Source organism: Saccharomyces kudriavzevii (genome assembly GCF_947243775.1).
Source record: "Saccharomyces kudriavzevii IFO 1802 strain IFO1802 genome assembly, chromosome: 16".
Lineage (NCBI taxonomy): Eukaryota > Fungi > Ascomycota > Saccharomycetes > Saccharomycetales > Saccharomycetaceae > Saccharomyces > Saccharomyces kudriavzevii.
The window spans coordinates 759,469-775,375 of NC_079287.1; the positions used below are offsets into that span (position 1 = coordinate 759,469).

The window sequence follows — 15,907 nt, forward strand, 5'->3', positions numbered from 1 at the left end:
TTGTAATAAGACTAACGAGCGCGAATAGAGCTTTTCTCACTGTGCAGGATAGTAGCAAGTCACCAGTCATAAAGAAAACTACGTTCCATCACAGAGATGCTGTGGCCGCCATCCTAATGTGGGCAAAGCGCGTGAACTGCGACGACGCGCTTCGCCGTTATGTTTTGTGCCAGCAAGAACGCGTTTTCACCATTTGAGTTGTTCCGTTTTTTTGCTGGGCGTTTTCACTGAGGATAGCAAGCAGAATGATTTGTGGCATGGCATGTGCTGATTGAGATTGTTATTGATAATACGCAATATGCTTGTGTCTGTTTTCCTCTAATGATATTAAGAGAAATAGGATTATGGTAGCCGAAATAGAAAAAATAAAAGCTCGCACTCAGGATTGAACTAAGGACCAACAGATTTGCAATCTGCTGCGCTACCACTGCGCCATACGAGCCTTCTGTTTGATTGTTCATTTTCTCATTATCATATAGCTCAACATGAGCGTAATATATTATAAGCACCCCAACGGAAGCAAACAGCTTGTTTAGCATTCCTTCATCCCACTAAAGATGAAAACTGCGTAACATGTACGAAGTACACTTTAGAACACAGTCTGAATACTTCCAGATGGTAATGATGAGTAGTTATGTGAATAATGATGAACCTATTGACCAGTAAAATCTTGTGGCATTTATTGGGATTCCATTTTTGATAAGGTTAATAATATTACGTATATAGGATATACTAGAAGTTCTCCTCGTGGATTTAGGAATCCACAAAAGGGAATCAACACTTTTACATAATCTTATTCTTATTTCTTTCTTCATTTTATACGTCTTTATTCATTAATCCTATTGCATTATCAATCCTTGCACTTCAGCTTCCACTAAATTCGATGACTGTTCTGAATCTTATTTCACTGGTCTGATAATTTTCGTCATCTTCTTAACACCGTATATAATAATCTTCTAGTTACGTGATTGAATGTATTAATCAGCTGTACTAGTAATTGATGGATAGTTGATTAACCCATTAGTTCCAACACTTACACTTGTAATCATTATTATAAATCGATTTTTTTTTTTGGTTCTCCTGTTAGTTTAGTTGCCCATTAAAATTTTCCTTTTAGGGAAACAAAGTAGCAAATTGGCCCTAAATATAAATAACGAATATATAATTTTTTTTCCTCGAAATGATAACACAATCTTACATACACACCTAAGACCAGGATGTACAAAATTAAAGATAACACGAATTTTACCTTTAATAGGAAATAGCAACTTCAAAATACAAGATCCCGTTCATTTTGGTTCTTAAGATAGCTTGTTTATTTTTCTTAGGATGAGGATAAGCGAACATAAGATATTCTTTGATCATGGCAGTTCGATTCATCAAAGAATTCTTTTTGCTCTATGTGCGATTGCAGTCCATTATTTTTTTGAACTTCTGAAGTCAAAACCGTTCGCGGAGTTTTTTGATGCGGTATTTTACATGCCTATTCTCACTGCGAAAAAAAATGAAACACATATTTACACGATTTTCAAACAATTTTTCAACTAGTGGCCATGCAGAGTAGTAACACCTTTGTTTTATCTTTTTAGGTCTTGATTACATAATATACAGAAGAGCCAAGTCGATGAACAACGAATAGAAAAATAATTCTATAGAATGTCCTTGAGAGAAGTAATTAACTATGAGGTTCCCATCTATATCCCATTGTCTTACAGCAATAGGACTCATAAAATATGTAAACTCCCAAATGGTATCTTGGCTTTATTAATATCAGATCCTACAGATACCTCAAGCTCATGTTCACTTTCAGTTTGCACGGGCTCCCATAACGATCCAAAGGACACTTTAGGCTTAGCACATCTTTGTGAACACATGATCCTTGCTGCCGGTTCCAAACAGTATCCGGATGCGGGTTTATTTCATACATTAATTGCCAAAAATAACGGTTCTCAAAATGCTTACACGACAGGAGAGCAGACGACTTTCTATTTTGAGCTCCCCAATTCTCAAAGCAATGGTGAATTTGCGTTTGAATTTATATTGGACGTGTTTGCTTCATTTTTTAAAAACCCACTCTTCAACCCCTTATTGATAAGCAAAGAAATATATGCCATACAAAGTGAGCACGAGGGAAACATTTCATCAACAACAAAAATATTTTACCACGCAGCAAGACTGTTGGCTAATTCCGATCATCCTTTTAGCCGCTTTTCCACTGGAAACATCCACTCATTGTCAAGCATACCGCAATTGAAAAAAATAAACTTGAAGAACTCATTAAACGCCTATTTTAAAAATAATTATTTCGGCGAGAATATAACGATCTGTATAAGAGGGCCACAATCCGTTAATATTCTTGCGAAATTAGCCATTTCCAAGTTTGGTGATATTAAGCCTAAAAACAGCGTGGAAGGAAACAATTTTTCAATCAGAGCAGGGTCATTTCGAAGATCACGTTCAGTGAAAAGCACCGGGGATTTTTCGAAGAATGATCATCGGAAATTAGAGAGCTTTAAAATACTAGAAACCGTATGGGAGGAAAAATACAAAAATTCAAAGTGTTTTGAACATCCTCCGGGAAAGAATACGATATTTATTAATTCAAACAAATCCCCAGTAATCAGATTTCTTTTTCCAGTCTCAGACAAAAATACCAGGTTTACGAAAGAAGACATCAAAATTTACAGTCATTTATGGTGTGAACTTTTTGGCGATGAATCTCCAGGTTCTTTGGGCTCTTACTTAGTGTCAAGAGGCTGGATAACAAAATGCTTCGCCTTCACCTCAGAATTTGCTATTGGTAACATAGGATTGATGTTGGAGCTAGAACTTACAAATAGTGGCTGGGAAAGCATTAAGGACATTACGACAACAATATTTTCTAAACTCTTACCGTCCTTTTACGTAAAGAACATCGATTATTTGATCACTTTTTTGAAAGAGCAAAATTTAATTGATATTGCCCGTTTTCTATACCAGAGTTCAGAGGATATACCCATGGAAGAATGTTCAAATTTAAGTACTATTCTTCAAGAAAATTTGGAGTATCTGACCCCCTCCAATGTATTTAAAGGATTCAAATCTCTTATTGAAATAGATGATCCCAATATTGACAAGTATGAAAACAGTGAGGCTAACATGCAATGGTGGATAGGTCAGGCAATAAAGTTTCAAAACTTTTTAAAGTCGCACATGAATCATGAAAACACGCGCCTTTTGATATTAGGGAATGTAAAATCCTACGAGGTGTTTGACAAGATCGAAAAAAGGAGTGAAATGTACACTGACTTTTTTTATGAGTTTGAATATTATACGGGAAAGGTAGATCTGACGAGAGATGATGAGTCTTATGCAAAAAGCTACTATGAATTTAATTTTCCAACAAGCAATATTTTTTTACCGGATTACATCAATGATCCTTTGAAACTACAACAACTGTTCCTAGAATGTTCACTAAAATCTAAGTTCGCTACACTTAGGCCCCAAATTCAAAGTGAGCCCACCAAAAGACTACCTCAATTAGTCAGCAAAAACCTGAACTATGAGATGTGGGTACTAAAGGAAGATCCAAATTTTATCTCGGATAATAAATCAATCGTATCGTTTGAAATCTTGGGATTAGGTATCAAACCTAGTCCAGAAGCGACAATCCATTTGGAGGTACTAGCACAGGTACTATTTATTATAACATCTTCATACCTTTATCCTGCTCTAAGGGTTGGTTATACGTACGAGATTGCTTCCTCTAGTAAGGGCAATGTGACACTCCGGTTTACCATTTCTGGATTTTCTGAGGGTGTTTATACGATAGCAAAAACATTCGTAGATACCCTAAAAAAGATTGCAACGGATGCGACCTTCCTTTCCAAAGATACAGTGAGAAAGGCAAGAATTTTAGTCAGAAGGAAATATGAGGGGGCATCATCTGATAACTGCGTGAAATTAGCTAGCATTGGGTTATTGATTGTTTTGGAGGAGTATATGTGGACTTTACAGGATAGAATTGATGCACTAGAGCTTACAGAGACGAGCTCTTTCAAAGAATTCTGTTATTTGTTTTGGAACAATCCCAAACGCTTGGTCTTGCTTATACAAGGAAATCTTGAATATGCCGACGAAATCAACCATTACTTAAACAACAATTTTACGCAGCACCTCAAAGTAAGTAATGAAGATAATAGGCCGACCATATGCCTTTATCCCTCACCCAGCACTAAAAATCTAGATCGTGGCACAAATACCTTCGTATCGTATAACGGTCACCAAGATGATCCAAACAACAGTATTGTGTATTTTATTCAGACAGCAAAAAGGAATGATATCGAAAGCATGACACTAACATTCCTAACTGAGTATTTGTTTTCACTGACATTAGTGCCTGATTTGAGAAATAAGAAACAAATTGGGTACATTGTCTTAGGAGGCCTCAGAGTTTTAACAGAGACCGTTGGAATTCACATAACTGTGATGTCTGGAGGCCCCGCTCATAATCTTGAAAACAAAATCAATGAATACCTATCTTATTTACAATTGCAAGTCCTAAACACCTTTACAGAATCCGATTTTCGCAGAATACTTCTGGAACCATTTTTAGCCCTATTGAAACAGAATAGTTTTAATAAACTAGAATCATCGTCTGGTCCTGTAAACCTGTTGAATGAGATAGTAGCCAATGTACAAAACGGCGACAATTATACTCTCAACAATAGGCAGATGAAACAACATAGGAAAATAAGGAACAAAATTATCGAAAGAAGGTTCAGTTTTCAAGACGAATATGAAATGTTTGACATTCCATTTTTGCAAGGATTAACTCTGAAAAGATATTTGGAATTTTTCGAATCAAAAATCTCTATATACTCCAGGCAAAGAAGTAAGCTTTCAATCATGATTACAAGCCCAATGGCAGAAGAAGACATTGTCAGCAGAAAAATGTTTCTCCAGCTGGAGGCCTTCCTGAAAATAAAAGGGTTTGCAATAAAGAGTGAAGATTTGAAAAGTATTGTTGATAATTCAAAAGGTAGCCCTGTTTTACTTATAAAGAACCTTTTTACTTCTTTTCGAAGGAGAAATGAAGCTTTCAAGCTTGGTGCCGTTGTATTACAGGAAATATCGAAAATAATCATTGTTAGTTTCAAACAGAGGTATGATTCTATTTTAGGTTTTCCTTTGCATAAAAATGAACATCAAGATATAGAGAAATTTTGGAAGACAGATATAAAGCCGATTATTCCTCTTCAAGGGCTTCCTGACCCAAATGTTTTCCGAAGAGACGCTCTTTGAGTAGCCTTTTCCCATCCCAGCCCTTCTAATGCACTTTTCTTTGTCAAGAGAGCGCTGCCACATTGCTATGCTACGATACATTTTGTTACATAACTTCATTCATAAATAGTACATGATACACTTTATTTCATAAATAGTACGTGATACATTTTACAATGCCGAACTGCACCTTGATAGTTTGTCACTTTATGCTACAAATGTACTTATGTTCTCATGTATTGGCGCCACCCTTTAAAAATTGCTCGGGACGACGGTAAAATGAGCAAAAATGGCACGATTCTGAAAAGAGCACTTTTCCAAATTCGGGCTACAAAATGCAGAATAATTATTACGATGATGCCATCTCAAAATGGTCCGGTATAGTCTACCTGCCCAAGGATTGCGGTACAGATAGTTTCAATAGCTGAATACTGTGCTTTAAAAAAAGAATTCCCGCCAAATATCCTGACCCGAATAACAGAGGTCGCAAGCTAACAGTTTTGTCAAAAAAAGTAATATTTCAACTGGATCTAAGTCACGTTTGTTGAAAGGCCCCAGTGATAATAACTACGAAGAGAGCGCGTCACACTCAAGTTCAATATGGATGGTATGTCTATGGGCAGTAGTATGAATATGGATGCAATGTCTAGTGCATCCAAGACAGTAGCATCGAGCATGGCATCGATGAATATGGACACCATGTCCAGTGCCAGCAAAATCTTGACATCGAGCATGGCATCGATGAGTATGGACGCCATGACCAGTGCCAGCAAAACCTTAGCATCGAGCATGGCATCGATGAGTATGAACGTCATGTCCAGTGCGAGTAAAACATTAACGTCGAGTATGGCATCGATGAGTACGGACGCCATGTCCAGTGCCAGCAAAATCTTGACATCGAGCATGGCATCGATGAGTATGGACGCCATGACCAGTGCCAGCAAAACCTTAGCATCGAGCATGGCATCGATGAGTATGGACGCCATGACCAGTGCCAGCAAAACCTTAGCTTCGAGCATGGCATCGATGAGTATGAACGTCATGTCCAGTGCGAGTAAAACATTAACGTCGAGTATGGCATCGATGAGTACGGACGCCATGTCCAGTACCAGCAAGACGCTGGTTTCAAGTATGGCCTCAATGGCGGGCATGTCGATGAGCAGTAGCTCAGCAACAATGAGTTCGGCCAGCGCACAGGCCACTTCGGATTCTAGCATGTCAGATATGTCAGGTATGTCAGGTATGTCAGGTATGTCATCTTCAAGCAACAGTAGTTCTTCCGGGATGGATATGGATATGGATATGGATATGGGAATGAACTATTATTTAACTCCCACATATAAAAACTATCCTGTCTTATTCCACCATCTACATGCAAATAACAGTGGTAAAGCCTTTGGTATTTTCTTGTTATTGGTCGTTGCTGCTTTCGTTTATAAGTTATTGCTTTTCGTCAGTTGGTGCCTTGAAGTGCACTGGTTCAAGAAATGGGACAAGAAAAATAAATATTGTACTTTATCTTCTGCAAACGACGAAGACGATGTGAAAAATTACGGCACGCAAAACAATTTCGAAATTCAAGGTTTGCCTAAGCTACCAAATTTACTAGGTGAAATATTTGTTCCTTCCTTAATGGATCTCTTCCACGACATCATTAGAGCATTTTTAGTATTCACCTCCACCATGATCATTTACATGTTGATGCTTGCTACAATGTCTTTTGTTTTAACTTATGTTTTTGCGGTCATCACTGGTTTAGCTTTGTCAGAAGTCTTCTTTAATAGATGCAAATTAGCCATGTTGAAGAGATGGGACATTCAAAGGGAAATTCAAAAAACAAAGAACTGTCCTGGATTCGGAAACTGCCAATGTGGCAGGCATTCCGAACTCACCCCTGATCGTATTGCCGTTGCTGACACTACTTCAGCCAGTGACCAAAGTACCCGCTTGGAAAAGAATAACGGTTCTAACGTTGCAATTACTGACAATAACCAAACAACTCCACCAGCACAAAAGGAGGGATGTATTTTGTGCCAAAGTCTCGAGGAAAAACCAAGAAAACATAGAGCGTGACATTCTTGAGAGTTCCAAATTACAGGAACAGTCTGGGAATATGGACCAGAACCTGCTTCCAGCCGAGAAATTTACTAATAACTAATAATTGATCCAAGTTCACCTACCCTCAATCTCCATCTTTTCTTTTCTTTACACATCCAAAATAGAGATATACTTCCTGTGTTATTCAAAAAGTTGACAAATCTTCTTGAAATGGATTTTCCCCATTCATACATAAAACAAGTAGAGAAAAAAATACAGAGGCCTTCATATAAATAACAGACTTGTATATAGTTGAATGTCTAAGTAATTTTAATTTGAAAGCCACTACAGCATTATCCTATTCGCGTGGTAAAATGAGTGATAAAAACTCATTTGCCAACTTATGTTTAGTTTCCGTTATTTTCCACGTTTCCTTTATACTCACCGAGGTTGAATCGCTCCCGCGCGAACTTTTTTTCTTTTTTTAACAAAAAAGAAAGCATAGTTCTAGATCGTGTCATACTCATCTACTCGGCAGTGTGGCAACTTCTCGAAACAGGACTAGGCATCATATAGGTAAAACTCGTGAAATAAAAATATTTTGCTAGCTTTGTTTAATTTAGCCTGTAGAAAGAACTGCATAGAGAAAGCAACAAGACAATGCTCAGGTATAGCTCTTTGCCAATCAAGAGAGTAATCTCTCATTCAACACCAAGTGTTACTTTGATTTCTTCTCGTCTAGCACTGTCGAGATCGAACATGATTCCATTGTTTAATCCAAACTTCAATCGTTGGAACTCATCAGCGTCAGAGAACTCAAAAAAGGACCCAAAGACGCTGAATGCAAGCCAGCAAAGTGCGACCAAGGTTTTTCCAGTAAAGGAGAAGGAAAAGTTACCATTCAAGGTTAAAATGCAAAAAGCGCTCCGTCATTATTGGGATGGTTCCAAACTTTTGGGGTTGGAGATGAAGATTTCTTCCAAACTGTTAATGAAGAGCGCAGCAGGTTACCCATTAACAAGAAGAGAGAACCTGCAATTGAAGAGAACCACCCAAGATATTATTCGGTTGGTTCCATTTGCTGCTTTCCTTATTATCCCATTCGCAGAATTTCTTCTACCGTTTGCGTTAAAATTATTCCCCAATTTACTTCCTTCCACCTACGAATCGAGCAAGAAACGTGAGAATAAACTAGCAAACCTTAGAAACACAAGAAAGTTGATGTCTGAAATTATTAAAAACAACAAGCCCCATTTCAAGCCCAACAATATTTCTGAGGAACAAAAGGCCCTGTTTAATAGGTTTTACACACACGTCCGTGCAACAGGGGTGCCTGAATCTCGCCAACAGTTAATCGAAGTGGCCAGATTATTCACCGATGATACCGTACTAGACAACGTCACGAGGCCTTACTTAATCGCACTGGCCAAATACATGAATTTGCAACCGTTCGGTACGGATGTGATGTTGCGTTATCGTATCAGATACAAGATGCTTGAATTAAAAAAAGACGATTTGTCTATATATTATGAGGATGCGGAACAACTTTCCCTATCTGAACTGAAAACTGCATGCGGCTCTAGGGGTATCAGAAATGTGGATGTGGAGCCCAGCGTATTGTATTCGAACTTGAGATTATGGCTAAACATGAGGCTGAAGGACAAGATTCCATCAACGTTATTGATTATGGCTACTGCTTACAACTACGGTAACGTACAATCAAAAGAGACCTTGTACGACGCATTATGCGATGTTCTGATCAGCATTCCTGATGAGCTATACCATGAAGTTAAGGTGAACGTCGTCAAAGAAGATGAAGTGTCTGCCAAGCAAAAATTGAAACAATTGCGAGAGCAAGAAGAAATCATGAAAGAAGAGGAACAGCAAGAAGAAAACGCTATTGTTAGCGTTAAAGATGAACTGAGCTTGGATGACCAGGACAAGAACATGGATGCGGCTGCTCCAGAAGTAAAACCACAAGAAGTCAAATCTACTGGGGAAGGTGTCACCGCCAAAGAGAGGTAGAACAAGTATGCAGCCAGCACATTCAAACGTACAATACATACACCCCGTCACTATTCTCGCCAACATTCGTCCTCTACTTAATCACACACACTTCTCTTCTAGGCACTGGAAAGAGAAAGTAGTAAAACTCTACCATAGATTTTGTACATAAATAAACTACGCTATAAAAGAACTACGCCAGACCACTTTTCCGCGCATACACTCATATTGATACATAATCACCCGTACTGCTACCCGGTTTTCCCTCCACTCTTACATTACAAGAATTACGTTTTTGATTAACGTACCTCATGCACCCGTTAGCAATGGATAAAAAAAAGAGCGCAATTTTCCCATCTTTGTATTCTAATTCCTTCACACAACACAGCGAAGGATTACGGCCGGGGGGAGACGGGTCAGGCGGCCGCGATGGCCGCTTCATCCGTCTCGGCCGCTTCATCCGTCTCGGCCGTGCAAGGAAGGGATTTGCGTTTGTTCCTTAATGATTGTAGTCCAAGTACGTAGTGCATTAGCAGCACTGGACTAAGCCGTCGTTTCTTTGCCCCCCCCCAATTACTTAAAGCGCACAGTGTCTATGAAACCGTAGAATAACAGTATCTTATATAAGGGTCGCATGTAGTCGTCAATTGGCTCAGTTTTTTTCCTCACTTCCGAAAATTCCCTCCCTTTTACCTCTTACCTCTATACTCTATCAAATTGTCTAGGTTAAATAAACAATTGTCCTGAATATACAAAGAATAACATAAAAATAAAAATGTCAGTTGCCGATTTGAAAAACAATATCAACAAGTTAGATACCGGTTATGGTTTAATGAGTTTAACCTGGAAGGCGGACCCCGTCCCTGAGGCAAAGGCTTTCGAAGCCATGTACAGAGCTGTTGAGTTGTCCAGAGAACGTGGACACAAGGCATTCTTTAATGTTGGTGAGTTCTATGGTCCTGACTTCATTAACCTGTCCTATGTTAATGATTTTTTTGCTAAGTACCCAGATTTGAGAAAGCATGTAGTTATCAGTTGTAAAGGTGGTATAGACGCGGCCACCATGACCCCTAAAGGTAGTCACGATGACGTCATTCAGAGTGTGAAGAATTCAGTCAATGCCATTGGCGGCTACATCGACATCTACGAGGTTGCAAGACTGGATACTTCTCTATGTGCCAAAGGGGAAGTCTACCCATTCGAGTCGTTTGAGGCTCTTGCTGAAATGATCTCCGAGGGCGTCATTGGCGGAATCTCGTTGAGTGAAGTCAATGAAGAACAAATAAGAGCTATTCACAAGGACTGGAGCAAGTTTTTGACCTGCGTTGAAGTCGAGCTTTCTTTGTTCAGTACGGACATTCTCGAGAACGGCATTGCTAAGACTTGTGCCGAACTGGGGTTGACTGTTATCTGCTACTCCCCATTAGGTAGAGGATTGTTGACGGGCCAATTAAAGTCTAACGCCGACATCCCAGAAGGTGACTTTAGAAAGACCTTAAAGAGATTCAGCGATGAGTCCTTGAAGAAAAATCTGGCTTTAGTCAAGTTCCTACAAGAAGAAGTTATCGACAAGCGCCCTAGTAACAACTCCATCACTCTAGCTCAATTAGCTTTGGGCTGGATTAAACACTGGAGCAAAGTTCCAGAATACAAGGGTACCAAGTTTATTCCAATTCCAAGTGGGTCTTCTATCTCTAAGGTTGATGAAAACTTCGATGAAAAAAAAACCGAACTTACTGATCAAGAATTCAAAACCATAAACGATTTTTTAGCCACCTTCCGTACTGTTGGTGACAGATACGAAATGGTCTAAGCTCAAGCTTGAAACGAAAGCAATCTTTCGCTATTTGTATAATCTGATTTTATACATAAATATTCTAAACATGATATGCTAATTCCAGTTATAAGAGTTTCTTTCAAGTGGAAACCAACTTACGTTGTCCGTTGCGCGCCGCGAAAAATGAAGAGTACAGGAATATGAGTTTCTTTAGGGATTTGGTCAATTCCCCTCTAAAGGCGAACAACAAGCCTTGTACAATCACGCCTTTCGCTAGTTGAGGAAGAACACCCTTCCAAAGTGACCGCAACCCCTCATTTCTATACAGATACAAAAGGGCCTCTTGGAAAGTAGTGAATTTAGAGCCTGCGCTTTGAAGCATTGTTTTCGCAACTATTAAGGGTTGCGTGACTAGCGTGGAAATCATCTTGGAAAGGACACCCAATACAAAATTTTGGACCGCGGACAAGCTGCCGACATCGTTGGAATGATCATGAAAGAAAACTTCTTTCAGTTTTTGAAATGAAGCATATGTAATAGAGGGGTTTATTGTCAGTGCCAATCCTGTTCTTAATCCCTTCCAAAATGCAGTGAGGTCTCCGTTATTTTCACGGTAGATGTCCCTAATGACGTTCCTGAATTTTGCAGACTCTGCAGAGTGAACAGTTTGTTGTCTTGTGGCGACGACGGCCATTGGGCTCGTAAAGAGTTGAGATATACTGGCAGCTGCCACTCCCAGGGCCAATTCTTCGACCGTAGAGGGCCTGGCGGAATTACCGCGGTTTTGTAATAACTGCGGCCTTGAAAGCTTGCTTTTCATGTAAAACTTCCTAATTAATGTGTACCAGAAAAAATAAACAAAATTCTGAACAAAAGTGGCCACTGTGGTAACTGTCATACCTTGATACAGACCGAATATACCCTTTTCCCTAAATATACTTATCATACAGTCCAGCACATTCTTGTACCTCTTTTTAGCCACATTTTTGCTTCCATTCTCCGACTTAGTTACATCAGGACGAGACACTTGTGACTGAATAATCGTTTTCGACAAATCCAGTGGGTATACTGCAACATTAGCCATCGCCGAGGCTACGGCTCCAGTTAAGGCGGCCTCTAGGGTAAGCATGACTAACTTATCCTTAATGGTACTTTCCTAGTAGTTGATATCTGCGAACTTCGCTAGTATTGGACTTTTTTATCCTGTATTTTGCAGATCCTTCACTTCTTATATTTCCCAATTATCTGAAATAGTTATTCGGACCGAGATGCACAAATCGGACTTAAAACTCGATCCGAAGAGAGCCTCAAATGTAACACAATCTACTCATGTAAAAGCCCTCTAAATGTTAAATATATAATATTGTATTAAGTGGCGGATCCCTCACTTTTCTATGAAAACGTAGCAACGTGTATTGTAACTACACCTAACGTGTATTGTAACTACACCTATTACTGGCATATGTAAAATGACCTTTCGCCATAGCAGGCAGATATCTATCACCTTGCACGGTTTACTTCAAACAATATCTGCGACCATCAAGAGCAATATGAGGCATTTGGACTAGACAAGACGCGAGCTGAGAGAAACCTGCAAAAGAAAGCATTTATCGAAGAACAGCAGCACAAGGCAATGTCGCAGTACATCGGTAAGACCATCTCTTTAGTCTCTGTGACTGACAACAGATATGTGGGGCTGTTAGAAAATATCGACTCTGAAAAGGGTACGGTGACTTTGAAGGAGGTCCGCTGTTTTGGCACAGAAGGTCGGAAGAACTGGGGTCCTGAAGAAATCTATCCAAACCCTACTGTATACAATTCAGTGAAATTCAATGGTAGTGAAGTCAAGGATTTAAGTATTTTGGACGCCAATATCAATGACATTCAACCTGTTGTTCCTCAGATGGTGCCACCCACGTCGCAGTTATCCTCTTCACAACAAGCTCAATCGCCACAAGAAGCGCAAGCGTCCCCTCAGGCCCAAAAGCCCGTGACTAATGTGCCTGCTGCGGTGGCTGGATATGGTGTCTATACCCCGACTTCCACAGAAAGCACTGCTGTCAACAAGAATGATAACGCCATTCCACGAGATGTCAACAAAAACTCACAAAGTAGGGATGAACGTAAAGATGGCGGGAATGAGCAAAAATATCAAAGAAACAAGAACAGATCAACCAACCGCCCTCCACAACTGAATCGTAACTTCAAGGTCGAAATTCCAAATGAAGATTTTGATTTCCAGTCAAATAACGCAAAGTTTACTAAAGAAGACTCTAATGACCTAGAAAGAGAACAAGTACTCGAATCCGCTGCTCACAGACAGGATGAATCCGATGAAGCATGTTATAACAAAACATCATCATTTTTCGACACTATTTCAACTTCTACTGAAACCAACACCAACATGAGATGGCAAGAAGAAAAAGTGCTGAATGTTGATACTTTCGGACAAGCTTCTGCCAGGCCAAGGTTTCACTCTAGAGGCCGTGGCCGTGGCCGTGGCAATTTCAGGGGTAACAGAGGAAGAGGCGGCCAACGTGGAAACTACCAAAACAGAAATAGTTACCAAAATACCAGAGGTGGTTTTCAGAATCAAAATGATTCACACGGTAGATCATCCAACCAATTCTCTCAACCTTCTTCCAACGTCGAATTCTAGATTGAACGTGTCTATGTAGAGTAAATATACTTTGATAATGTACATACAAAAATCGAACTAATAGCATTACGGTAGGCTTCTTTGAACCTTCATTTATTAAGTATCGCACCATGCTTAAGGAGTAGGCATGTCCGTACCTTCGCGAGTTCATGGTGAGTAAAACCAACACTAAAACCTTACATCATGCGGATAGCATTTATGATTTCTTCCATCTGACCGCACGCTTCTGCCCTTGTCCCTAGCCATAGCCTTTCTCATATCAAATGCGTCTTTATTATCGTCTACTTTCTTAAGTGTGTCTGGATACCCATCTTCGCTTGAGTTATAATACCCCACAACTCTCCGATAGACACTATATCCAAGTTTTTCGTAAAGCATTATGGCCAACTGGTTATTGCACTTGACAAAAAGATCGATAAAGTTGACTTCATGAGGCATGACATCCGTCATGGTCTCTAGAGTATTACACAACTTCGAAGCCAGTGATATTCGACGGAATCTTGGAGCTACCGTCACGGCGGTTATATGAGTGTGCCACTCCGCGGTTTTACCTTCCGTTTTCGCCATCATGTAACCAGAAATGTTATGTCTGAGGCCAGCATCAACCGTCACCTCCAGGCTTTTGAAAAAAAGGTCAGGCCATAGTATCATATATTCAAAATAAAATTCTAGTGGGAAATTTTCTGTTAAAATGTCAAGGTTGACATTATTAGTTTTGAACAAGTCGACAGGTTCAAATGGTTGGATCGTTGTCATTTTTAAACCCTCCTACTTCTTGCAATGAACATCTTAGGCATTCTACAATCTTCCTCCCAATGGCAATGCAAATATCTTGATTGCAAGTGTTTACTCGATCGATACTGCTCGATGTTGAAGCAGGAAAAAAAACCCTGAATACAAAGACACCCGAACATTCTTAGAACCCATACATGCGACAATTTTTCATTCTTGCGAAGAGCGTCAGTGCTTTTTTTTTCGGAAGTGCTAGCGCAAGAGGATTCCTTTTCTTTCCCTTCGCGCCCATGCTGGTAGATTGGGCCTTCTAGGAGTCGATGCTTCCCCTGCGCAGCTGAATTCTACCGAGGCGATGGAACCAAAGTGATTGTAGGAGCTTCTTGTCACCGCGCTGTCGTAATCTCCAAGATAATAATACTATTAGTGATAGTACTAAAAAGAAACTTTACATTTTGTGTTTTGCAAGTTTAGAAAGCAGGTAAGAACAGCAAACTACAAGAAAAGATGGGTAAAGGTAAGCCAAGAGGTTTGAACTCCGCTAGAAAGTTGCGTGTCCACAGAAGAAACAAGTATGTACAGTCACAGATAATATTGAGATGAAAGATTTTCACAACTAAAAGGGAAGGAGGAGGTAGTCCTTAAAACCATATAAAATGAGGGTATGCCCGATGAAGTAGTGAGAATTAACCATATGGTAAACGGCCAGAAAAGGAACTCTTCATTTGCGAGAAGTCAATCGATCTTTTTTACATCATCAAAGAAAAGGAAAGCCATTTTGATATCTTGAGAGAAGATGCTACCAACTGAGGATTAGTGAAACTGAAAACGATGAGATTGAATGAGCTGACATAACACTCCTACCCTCCAAATTGTAATTCTATGATATTCGAATCCAGAGTACTAACAAATTTATTGATTTTTTTTTGATGAAACCATGTTTTGTCAAATGTTAATCATGTTTTGAATTAGCCGTTGGGCCGAAAACAACTATAAGAAGAGATTATTGGGTACTGCCTTCAAGTCTTCTCCATTCGGTGGTTCTTCTCACGCTAAAGGTATTGTTTTAGAAAAGTTAGGTATTGAATCCAAACAACCTAATTCTGCTATCAGAAAGTGTGTTAGAGTTCAATTGATCAAGAACGGTAAGAAAGTTACTGCTTTCGTTCCAAACGATGGTTGTTTGAACTTTGTCGACGAAAATGACGAAGTCTTGCTAGCCGGTTTCGGTAGAAAGGGTAAGGCTAAGGGTGATATTCCAGGTGTTAGATTCAAGGTCGTTAAGGTCTCTGGTGTCTCCTTGTTGGCCTTATGGAAGGAAAAGAAGGAAAAGCCAAGATCTTAAGCAGATTTATATTACGACTTCATAATTCGAAAAAATTCTATTGTGTATGTATATGTTTAAGAGATTTAAATAATTCTTCAAAATCATCAAA

The 15,907-nt window shown here is 39.4% G+C and overlaps 8 protein-coding genes and 1 non-coding gene across 9 annotated transcripts; 6 read left to right on the forward strand and 3 right to left on the reverse strand.

Moving 5' to 3' along the window:
• Positions 1-370: 370 nt before the first annotated feature.
• On the reverse strand, positions 371-442 carry Skdi_16.trna12C. The gene has a single exon. It is a non-coding gene; the product is annotated as a tRNA-Cys (tRNA).
• Positions 443-1,656: 1,214 nt separating this feature from the next.
• Positions 1,657-5,283, forward strand: AXL1 (Axl1p; the record flags this gene model as incomplete). The annotated part of the gene is made up of 1 exon (XM_056231974.1): positions 1,657-5,283. One exon carries the CDS (start codon positions 1,657-1,659, stop codon positions 5,281-5,283), a length of 3,627 nt encoding a protein of 1,208 aa, XP_056085739.1.
• A 579-nt stretch (positions 5,284-5,862) lies between these two features.
• CTR1 (high-affinity Cu transporter CTR1) lies at positions 5,863-7,335 on the forward strand (the record flags this gene model as incomplete). Its single annotated transcript, XM_056231975.1, has 1 exon — positions 5,863-7,335. The coding sequence occupies one exon, from the start codon at positions 5,863-5,865 to the stop codon at positions 7,333-7,335; it is 1,473 nt and encodes a 490-aa protein (XP_056085740.1).
• Positions 7,336-7,959: 624 nt separating this feature from the next.
• On the forward strand, positions 7,960-9,324 carry YLH47 (Ylh47p; the record flags this gene model as incomplete). Its single annotated transcript, XM_056231976.1, has 1 exon — positions 7,960-9,324. One exon carries the CDS (start codon positions 7,960-7,962, stop codon positions 9,322-9,324), a length of 1,365 nt encoding a protein of 454 aa, XP_056085741.1.
• Positions 9,325-10,078: 754 nt separating this feature from the next.
• SKDI16G3840 (pyridoxine 4-dehydrogenase) lies at positions 10,079-11,116 on the forward strand (the record flags this gene model as incomplete). The annotated part of the gene is made up of 1 exon (XM_056231977.1): positions 10,079-11,116. The coding sequence occupies one exon, from the start codon at positions 10,079-10,081 to the stop codon at positions 11,114-11,116; it is 1,038 nt and encodes a 345-aa protein (XP_056085742.1).
• Positions 11,117-11,219: 103 nt separating this feature from the next.
• ANT1 (Ant1p) lies at positions 11,220-12,209 on the reverse strand (the record flags this gene model as incomplete). Its single annotated transcript, XM_056231978.1, has 1 exon — positions 11,220-12,209. The coding sequence occupies one exon, from the start codon at positions 12,207-12,209 to the stop codon at positions 11,220-11,222; it is 990 nt and encodes a 329-aa protein (XP_056085743.1).
• A 504-nt stretch (positions 12,210-12,713) lies between these two features.
• Positions 12,714-13,739, forward strand: SCD6 (Scd6p; the record flags this gene model as incomplete). Its single annotated transcript, XM_056231979.1, has 1 exon — positions 12,714-13,739. One exon carries the CDS (start codon positions 12,714-12,716, stop codon positions 13,737-13,739), a length of 1,026 nt encoding a protein of 341 aa, XP_056085744.1.
• A 168-nt stretch (positions 13,740-13,907) lies between these two features.
• Positions 13,908-14,495, reverse strand: NAT3 (peptide alpha-N-acetyltransferase complex B subunit NAT3; the record flags this gene model as incomplete). The annotated part of the gene is made up of 1 exon (XM_056231980.1): positions 13,908-14,495. The coding sequence occupies one exon, from the start codon at positions 14,493-14,495 to the stop codon at positions 13,908-13,910; it is 588 nt and encodes a 195-aa protein (XP_056085745.1).
• A 483-nt stretch (positions 14,496-14,978) lies between these two features.
• On the forward strand, positions 14,979-15,816 carry RPS23B (40S ribosomal protein uS12; the record flags this gene model as incomplete). The annotated part of the gene is made up of 2 exons (XM_056231982.1): positions 14,979-15,043; positions 15,444-15,816. The coding sequence occupies 2 exons, from the start codon at positions 14,979-14,981 to the stop codon at positions 15,814-15,816; spliced, it is 438 nt and encodes a 145-aa protein (XP_056085746.1).
• Between the last annotated feature and the right edge of the window lie 91 nt (positions 15,817-15,907).